The 9,427-nt window shown below is 32.6% G+C and overlaps 2 protein-coding genes across 2 annotated transcripts; one reads left to right on the top strand and one right to left on the bottom strand.

The window, feature by feature from the left end:
- The first annotated feature begins 92 nt into the window (after positions 1-92).
- Positions 93-5,863, top strand: Tsp_01458 (nucleolar complex-associated protein). Its single transcript, XM_003377217.1, has 19 exons — positions 93-125; positions 599-629; positions 827-876; positions 1,111-1,138; positions 1,707-1,815; positions 1,875-2,002; positions 2,216-2,961; positions 3,026-3,190; positions 3,257-3,350; positions 3,464-3,618; positions 3,784-3,945; positions 4,013-4,177; positions 4,242-4,415; positions 4,547-4,694; positions 5,042-5,112; positions 5,217-5,327; positions 5,432-5,560; positions 5,619-5,716; positions 5,788-5,863. The coding sequence occupies exons 1-19, from the start codon at positions 93-95 to the stop codon at positions 5,861-5,863; spliced, it is 2,673 nt and encodes an 890-aa protein (XP_003377265.1).
- A 2,360-nt stretch (positions 5,864-8,223) lies between these two features.
- Tsp_01459 (hypothetical protein) lies at positions 8,224-8,894 on the bottom strand. The gene is made up of 2 exons (XM_003377216.1): positions 8,739-8,894; positions 8,224-8,451 (listed from the first exon to the last, which is right to left on the bottom strand). The coding sequence occupies exons 1-2, from the start codon at positions 8,892-8,894 to the stop codon at positions 8,224-8,226; spliced, it is 384 nt and encodes a 127-aa protein (XP_003377264.1).
- Between the last annotated feature and the right edge of the window lie 533 nt (positions 8,895-9,427).

Below are 9,427 nucleotides of genomic sequence, written 5' to 3'. Positions count from 1 at the left end.
TGTAAGCTGTCTTTATAAATATATGATGTTGAATACTTTATAAATTTACTATGAACATTTGCAACATTGTTGCCACAAAATGCATTTTTTAAATGAATTTTTGTATCACCGTAAATAGAGATTACGTTTTTTTTAACTTCAGCTGAACTAAAATTTGATAATCACTGCTTTGAAACAAATCTTTTCCAAACATAATCGTTGAAAACGCAACTATATTTTGCATTCTTTTGCAAGATATCCAACTTTTCCAATGTTTATTCAGTACACTTTATTGTTCATTCAGTGCTCGTTGTTATTATTCAGTTTCTGATAATTTTTTTAAATAGAAACCAGTTCAAGTCAGTTCTACTTGAAACTTTAAAAAAATTCCTGCACTAACATTTGAATTTAATACGGTAAAAATAGGAGCAAAAATTCGCTGTTTCAGCAACCACGAAAGTATAAATTTGCATGAATAAGCAATTGGATGACTAATTCAACTAAATTATTTCATATAATCGTTTAATAAAATTCCAATGATCAAAATACAGTATGACATGCAAAACACTTCTTGAAAATTAGCATTACTGTATTTATTAATTTTATCATTTATTTTTAGTATAAAGTTTTGCAGATTGACAACGAATTCGGTAAAATTTATTTTCGAATATTTTACATCAAAAAGTTAGTTAGACGTTGTGAATATATTCCTCTATACGAAGTTGTAACCCTATCATATTCTAAATTGCATTGTCTTTTTATTAAAGGATTTATTCTAAAATTTTCTGCACTACACATTTTTAAATGAACATATATATTGTAATATTGTAATTAGGTATAATTTAAGTACCATATACTGCATGTTTAATATCTGGTATTTTGTTAAGTGTGAAATTTGTATGTCGTATTTTATGTTATCGGTTTTGCTTTTTATTTATATTGCCAGTTGTTGACCATTTTGTAACGCTAATATTTCCAGAGAACAGTTTTTCAGTTATGTTATCTATGTTTTAATGAAAAAAATTATTAAATTGGCTTGATTATTGCTGTTCATTTCATTTGAATTTCATTTAAGTTCTTCAATTAATTTTATTTGTTCTTTTTTTTTGCAATTGTTTCATTTAATTTTAGAATAGAATATGTGAATGGAGTATCAGCAGTAAATTTTTTGTTTTGAAAATAGTCGAATGCAAAATGGTCTCGAACAGTGCCATTGAAAAGTCGAAGAACGGAAAGTTCAATTTTCTTCTTTTCGTTTCCGTCCTTTTTTTCACGTGTTGTGGTTGCATAATTTATCCATTCACTCTCGACAATATTTTTGTTTATTTCAATAATAATTCGGCCAATGAAACCGCCAGTTTGGGTTTGATTTTTTCCAGCAAAAGTGTTCTCAATTCGACTTCAGTGCAGTATAATAGTAAATTGTGTTTCATCCAATATTTGCAAAGCATTGCATGCGTGTTTGATTTTAGCTTATCGGGATTGTTTTCTACGCTGTTCACCAAAGTGCAGACTGATATGGATTTTGCCTTCAATTTGGGCAGGGTTCGCCGCTCTGTTTAGCTTTACAGCTGCCTGTTTTTGTTTATTTTTGTTCTTTTCACCATCCAATTTGGGTTTGCTTTGGATACTCCATGTGCTCACTGCGTTAACATGTAAGCGGCTGTTTGACGATTTTTACAAAATAGATAGATTATCATTGTTCCGATTGATTTGATTACTTTCAGCTTTGAGTACTTGCTTAACCATAATAACTTACTGTATCCACGTGCAGAAGAATTTGATGCTGTGCGATAATGCGTTGCAGGTAGCTGGTCGTCATATAATAATGCTCAGGTAGGTGTAATTGAGAAAATTTGAAATATTTTATTTTTTGCATTTCATGTGAATTTTAGAATAGGTTGGTCTTTTCACTTCTTTTTGTTTTCAAACATCATAATCACAATCATCTGTCAACTTTTGTTAATGTGCAAAGCTGAACAGCACGTGAAGCTTGTCAACTTGCCTACGTGCAACGAGTCAAGTATAAGAATTTAATATTGATATCATTTCACAACATGGTAGAAAGATGAATTGATATTTCTACTTATTGATTTGTTTGTTTGTTTTTTTTGATTAAATCATTTCTATATTTGTTGTTCGATCGTGAAAAGCGTACTGTCGCTTTGGTTGATGATTACTTTATGTTGACTTGTCGTTTTTGTGTATCAAATATATTACTTGTTTATTATCATAGTGTTGATTCAGTTGAGATCACTTATCATGGCCAGACGTGGTAAGAAAAGTAATAATAAGAAAAGCAGGAAGAAGTGTTTGAGTTCGTTGAAACTGCAAGTTGAAAGTCGTCATTTGAAAAAGTTGGCTAAAGATAAAAAATTACGCAAGCGGGACAAACTTTTGCGACGAACGGTTCACCGTCAAGTGGCCGATGGGGAACGTCTGCAACAGTGGATAGCGTTGACCAACGAGCTGCGCCAAGCGAGAAATGAAGATTCAGAAGAAGAAGACGACATTTTACCCTTTGATATGATAGATCCAGAATTGGCCAACAGCAAAATTCCAAAGTATGAAGAACAGGAAACCACCGCCAATAGCACTACTACTACTACAGACGACGAAGATGACGACGATCAGTTGTCTATTGATCATATTCCTTGGTCAAGGTATGAGGATGATGATTCAAAATTGAAACCTCTGCTTCCTGTGAAAACATTGTCTGGGAAGGTGATCAAAGTGGCCGCGATGGACGAGACGGAAAATAGTGGATCATCAGGTGAGGATGATGAAATGGAAGTTGATCCCGATGATCCAGGTGATGATGATGCTGAGGTGGGGGGATATTCGTCCACCGAGCGGACAATTGCCGAAGATCCGTTGATTTGTTTGGCTCGTGTTCGACAGAACAGGCGCCGTGCGTTGGAAGAATGCAAAATGAAAATTGCATCAATTTGCCCTCGTGTACTTGAAAATCCTCAGCAGCATGTTTGTGACTTTGTTTTAAGTAAGCGATTAATTTAGTTTAAAGGAAAAAAAATTAAATTTTCAGATCTCTCAACTGAATGAAATAATGAAAATCGCTTCCGGTCGAACGTATCCACTTTATTTCGCCACGACTGGCAAACTGGCGATGGCCTCTTTGTTGCAAGTGTTTTTGGACATCATTCCAGGCTATACTATAAGATCGCCGACGGAAAAAGAGCTGCGTCAGAAGGTATAGCACAATTGATAACGGCAAATTTTGGTGAAAGTTGTATGAAAATTATTTGGTAATTTTTAGATGAAGAAAGAGACAAAACAACTTTGGAACTTTGAACAGATATTGCTGAAATTGTATGTGAAATATCTTCAACTATTGGAAAAATTAGCCGCAAGTAAAAATTTATTCATCTCTGCTAATATTATTTTCTTATCTTTTCATAAAACATATTTATTTGTTTATACTCTTAATTAATTGAAAAGGTAATTTTATTTTCAATTTCTTTAGAAATAAAACACGGCTCAGATTCTGCAGTTTTATATCGACTTGGAATTTTTTCCCTCAAGCTTTATTCCGAATTGTTGTTAAAGCATCCACATTTCAATTACAGGAACAACATCATTTTTGTATTGGTTCCATTTATGTGCAGCAAAGATGAAGTTGTAAGAATTTCTTTTTTTATGTTTTAGTGTTTTTTTTGTTATTTTATTAGAATTTCATATCGTATTTATTAGAATTTGTTTTATTATTCATTTATAAAGAATGATTATTGTTGTTATGAATAAATTTGTATTACCGTAAAATGAATATAATTTTGTATTTTGCAGATTAGAGATTTAGTTTGTGGTACGTTCAAACAGTTGTTTATCGACGATAGTAGAGGGGCAGTTTCGTTGGATGCAGTTCGTGCAATGAATCAATTCCTCAGAAAAAAGCCCCACCTCGCTAAACCCGAAATGCTGCGTGCTTTGCTTGAGTTGAAAATTAAAGTATCAAAAAATTGATTTAAATTAAATGAATTATTTGAAGGCAGTTTTATTTTTGTAATAAAATTAGGAAGTGAGACGGGAAAATTCGGATGAAGATGGTCCATCGAGAAAAAAAATTCCGAGTAAAACTCTGAGTCGTCAGCAGCGTAAATATTATGGTAGTGTTCGACGATTGGAAATGGAACTGAAGGAAATCGACGTATCCGAAACAGAAAATGCCATACTGAAATATGTAAAAATTATATTGTTCTGTTGAACATTTTTTTAAACTTGATTTTATCATCATTACTATTTAGCATACGAAAATCATGGAACATTTATTCAATATTTATTTTCGAATTTTACGCAAGAATCCGGAAGCAGTTGTTTTATCGCCAGTTCTTGAAGGTCTATCAAAATTTGGTCATTTGATCAACGTCGACTTTTTCGATGGTTTATTCTCTACTTTGCAGTCCATTTTGAAAAATGGGGTTTGCTTTCATTTGCATTTTTAAAAAATATTTTTTTGTATTGCTAACTATTATTTTTAGTTCCTAAAAAATGAGATAATTTTTTAATATTTTGTAGTGATCGTTCGTTTTTGATTTGTTTTTTTTAATAGAATCTTCGAGTGATCGATGCATTGCATTGCATATATTCAGTTTATCAACTGCTGTCTAACGAAGGACAAGCTTTGAATGTGGATCCTTATTATTTCCAGAATTGTCTCTATATGCTATTTCGAAAAATTATGAACGTAAAACAAAGAGGTATGCATTCACTTTTGCTTAATTGTAATTCATGTTTTTTTTATTCAACATGTGTAAAAAATGTAACATTTTTAAAATATCGTTTGAGAAAAAGCGCAATATTTTTTCACTTCATTTATTTATGCATTTGGTGTATAAAAATTATGCAAAGAATGCTCAACTGATCAATATCATGAATCAATAAAATATCCATTATGATGAGGAGAAATTTTTGATAAAATGCTATTTTTTAAAAAAATTGAAAATTTTAATGTCTGATGAATTATTTCGATAAACAAATTGAATATAATAATTTTCTTGTTCTTCGACTTACGTGAATTTAATGTCTTCTACTTTGTTGTTTGCAGCGTTGTTTATCCGCCAGTTTGAATTATATCTGAAATGTTCGGATGTCATCATCAATAAACGTCGTAAAGAGGTATGCAGCAGGATTGTCTCTTTTTCTTTTTGAGCTTAAAGTATCAACTGATTATTCCTCATCATCGTGTGTGTGTGTATGTGTGTATTAATTGATTTTGTTAGATTTCTAAAAATCGCGTGGCAGCTTATATCAAACGTATGGCATCGGCGTTTCATCAAATGAATGAGCCAGAACTTATTGCAAGTCTTCTGGCAATTCGTAGCTATTTCATGGTGAGCATTGTTCATTGGCTTAATTTTTTTGTAGCATGATTTTCAAACAAACGTGCAAAATATATATACATATATACATACATACATGGGCTTTTGTTTTCCAGTCTCACCCAAATCTTGAATGTCTGCTTGACACTGAAGAGCAGCTTGCAAAGCCCTACTTTTCAAATGTCGATGATTTGGAACACTGCGGAGCGATTGCTTGCAAACTCGACGAATTACAACAGTTGAAAGTATTTTTTTTAATGAAACGTGAAAACATTTTTTATTACAACACAGTCAACATTTCAGAATCATCCATCTGCATTAGTACGACATTTAACAATGCACATTTTGAACAACTTTCCTACTACAGGTAGAGGAGCACTGAACGCCGACTTGCTACAGAAGTATGATTACTTTCTTTGTTCGATATATATACAGTTGAAATTTGAAAATAAAAAAGGGATATCTTTTACAGATCAGCGGTGGAAATTTATCAAACATTACAAACAAACAGCAGATGCAAAGAATTACAAAAGCGTGATTCTTCGTGAAACTTGAAAAGTGAAACAACAGACGTGCACAGCAAACGGACAATTTCACTTTTCTTCCTGTCTTCTTTCTAAAAATTCATGCAAATTCTGCATTTGATAGTCGGTGCTTTGCAAAATGTTCTAAACGAAGAAAAACAAAATTTCAACCTCAACAAAGCAGATACAATGTAATTGTAAAAAAAACATGTTTCTAAACTTCACATAATTTAGAAAAAGAAAAACGAATGCGCTAATTTTTGCATTGGGTCATTCTTTTTGTTTAACATGATTAAAAACGAAACTTTCCAGTCTACTTAAAATAACAATGCATGCTTTGCTAATGATCATTTCTAACCATATGAGTAAAAAACAATTCGTTTTTTTTCAAGAACAATCAGAAAGTTTAAGCAAAATGCTTACTTGAATCTGATTGATTAAACTTTTACGCTTTAACCTTGCACTTTCTAGTTTTGCATCTCCTAAAGACAGTGCGTCCATCTTTTCCATAGCTTTCATGCATTCTTCGTTAAGAAAAAGTGACTTATGTGTCAGTTTATCCACAGCTTGATCAACAAGGTTGTCTGGAAGGTAACCCTTAAAATATGTTATATATATATACGTGAACATTTTAAATTGTTTTAGTCATTTTAAATCAGTAACGATAACTTTAAAAAAATATTTCAGACGTTATGCTGCTCACCTTTGCAATTCCATCCACTTCATCAGTAAATTCCCTAAGTTTCTTGCTAAAGCCCGCAATAGAGTGCTTTTCAATTTCATGCAATACATTCATTGAATGAACCAACCGTGGATCATCTCGCCGGTTGCCCATGATCATAATTTTTTCTCCCGGCTTGAAGTTAAACGAATTTAGCAGCATCTCATCACCAACGAGGGTGCGACCTCGACAAATCAGTCTTTGGTTACTAACTGGAATGTCAAATTTCTTGTCAATATGATTTTTCAAATCAATCAACTTCAAACTGCATTCATTATCATCTGATAAAACAAATTCGTCTTTTTCGACACCTCAAATAAAGCAAAGCACGATGAAAATATATGTGTGTATATGTAAGCAGTCGCAATGCTGAAATACCAAATAACAAATTCAGTTTCATAGTGGAAAACGCTGCTTGTCCGTTGTAATATAAACGTGTTCACCTGAAAAAAGTATACTAGTAAATTATGTAAAATGCAATGTTTTTCGTACGCTCTGCGTGCACAAAGTTCTTATATTTCATTCAAATTATATGCATTCACTTAAAAATTTTTAATTTTCTTCACAAAAAAAAAACAAAACGAAAGTTTAAAGATGAAAGTATTTGAAGAGTTATATGTAAGCATTGACAAGGTTAGAAAATTTAAACTCTCATTAAAAATAAGACATACAGATCGGAAAACAATCAACAGTACGTAAACACTAAATTACTGTAATTTTGTTTATAACCTTCAAGATTTAATAACCTAAATTACAGTATACACTTTCACCCAATGCCTAATGTACAGCTATTTTTATGATAATTTTTAAATAAACTTATACAAGAAGCATGAGAATTGGTAAGTAAATTTTTTTTTATTTTTAATGAATTCACCTTGCTTTTAGTAATATGACCATCGCATTTTTTATCAAGTATCGCATTGTACTGTGAATATGATGATCTGAAAGTTTGTAATGCAGTATAAAGTTTATAATTAATGTTTTCTCAATGTTCACTTTTATAAAATGGTTTAGTCTCTCTAAGTAAAATTTTCAGTGCTAATGTTCTATTGGTTGGCGACAAATCGAGTTTTCATTGGATCGCTTCTCATTGCATAGTTTTGGCGTAATAACATTGGTTCTATTGCCTAAACTTTTCATTGATTAAAATTGTTCTGCTTTGATTAGCTAAAATTATTTTCATTTCATTGGTCCAAATTTTTAATTACATAACTATTCATTACGCAACCTTTGACCTCTTTTAGTGTTTGATTCGTGACGCCACCATTTGACAGTTTAATTTTTTCACTGTTTTTCTTTTAAATATTTACTTTTCCACTCTGCACTTTTAGTGATTAGTATTTGTAATATGATTTTAAAAACTGCTTTGTTTCATTACGGTAGGCAAATGAAGTTTAAGTATTTTTTGAAATCAATTTTTCTAAAGGAAATTTACTTTCCAATGCTCAACAACAACAATATCAATAGTAAATAACAGAGAACTGCATGAATAATGAACAACAGCAAATACCAGATAATAAGAACAATGAAGAATAAAGTCAATAATCAACAACAGCAAGTAACACATAATAAGAACAATGAAGAATAAAGTGACAAATAAACAACAGATAATAACAACACTGATAATAAAATATAATACAAAACCACCACTTGGAAGGCGGCATTAAATCGGATCTGGCGTGAGGTACATTAAAGCTTCAAGAAATCGCTCCAAGGTACGGCTGCCGATGGTGTATTCACGCGTATAAATCATTACCCGTTGTTGCTTTTCAGCGTACCTACTACTAATTTGTCTAATTGAACCTGCGGCAAGATTTCTTGTAAGGAGCTGGTTGATTAACAGTTGGAGTGGATACTTAATTTTGCAGCCATTTAAGTTCGTGAGTGTTAGCTAAGATATAAATGAAAAATGGTTATGAAAAAATAATTAGAAGGTTGTTTTTTATCACGTTCCCATGTGGGAACATTGGACACTACGGTGTCTGCATGAAAACAGTATACGGTTTATTTCTACAGTTCATCACTCCTGAATAGTAAACATAGTGGAAAAAACAGTTACACAATAGTATTATGATACCTCAGATATAAGTCACAGTTACTGATGATATACTGGGAAACATATCGGATGCAGCCGTTTGCCACACTGAACACACTGATTTCTACAGTTTTTTTGCAAACTGCGCATCGACCCTGCGTACTTGACTGCAAAAAATGTCCACGTGAGCTTCGCAAACTGTGTGGCAAGTGGCTACGTGGCTCAGGCCTTGAGATCTGTAGGAGCCTGGCTCGAAGGAAATGAGCTGTAATGTCTCTTCTAAATGCCAAATGTGTCATCGCTGATCTGTCAGCGTCGTGCAGTTCACAATGAAGTCACCAAGCAGCGACCACTGCTATGTTCAGGGCATTATTGAAAAGGCTCCACCACCATTTTCTTGATCTCATTTTTGGCCTATAACTGGACAAAAGCATAACTATGCAATATGTACATTCCAGAGCGGCAGCCTATCATCAGTCATCCACTCCTGCCGAAAATATTGAAATAAGGCTAATAAATTACCCACAGTGCCTGTTTCAAGCAGGCTAACACCAGTATCAACTTGCGGTACAGGGAGGAAAGCGATGGCCAGGAGCATTTTGATTTTTCTTCTTGTTTCTTCATCCTGGCGATATCGCGTTTTCAATCCCAGCTTACCGACTTTCCTATGTACCTGGAAGCAAAATAACTCTGGAACGCAAAGCACTAAACGCAAAGGAAATACCAAACGAAAATGAATTGGACGGTTTTGAATTTCATTTTAAATAACCATTTTGCAACAATATTTAGTTTTCATTTCATATTTTATCTACAATTGAAGATCAACTTAGAT

The sequence above is a fragment of the Trichinella spiralis genome, assembly GCF_000181795.1.
Source record: "Trichinella spiralis strain ISS 195 chromosome Unknown Scfld4, whole genome shotgun sequence".
Lineage (NCBI taxonomy): Eukaryota > Metazoa > Nematoda > Enoplea > Trichinellida > Trichinellidae > Trichinella > Trichinella spiralis.
This window is presented reverse-complemented; position numbering and strand designations above follow the sequence as displayed.

Coding starts and splice junctions, on each gene's coding strand:
- Tsp_01459 (XM_003377216.1), bottom strand. CDS start 8,894: ATGACACATTTGGCATTTAGAAGAGACATTACAGCTCATTTCCTTCGA. Junction 8,452..8,738: donor GTACGCAGGGTCGATGCGCA/GTTTGCAAAAAA, acceptor TTTATATCTTAG/CTAACACTCACGAACTTAAA.
- Tsp_01458 (XM_003377217.1), top strand. CDS start 93: ATGAATTTTTGTATCACCGTAAATAGAGATTAC. Junction 877..1,110: donor TTTTGTTAAGTGTGAAATTT/GTATGTCGTATT, acceptor ATTTAATTTTAG/AATAGAATATGTGAATGGAG. Junction 1,139..1,706: donor ATGTGAATGGAGTATCAGCA/GTAAATTTTTTG, acceptor GATTACTTTCAG/CTTTGAGTACTTGCTTAACC.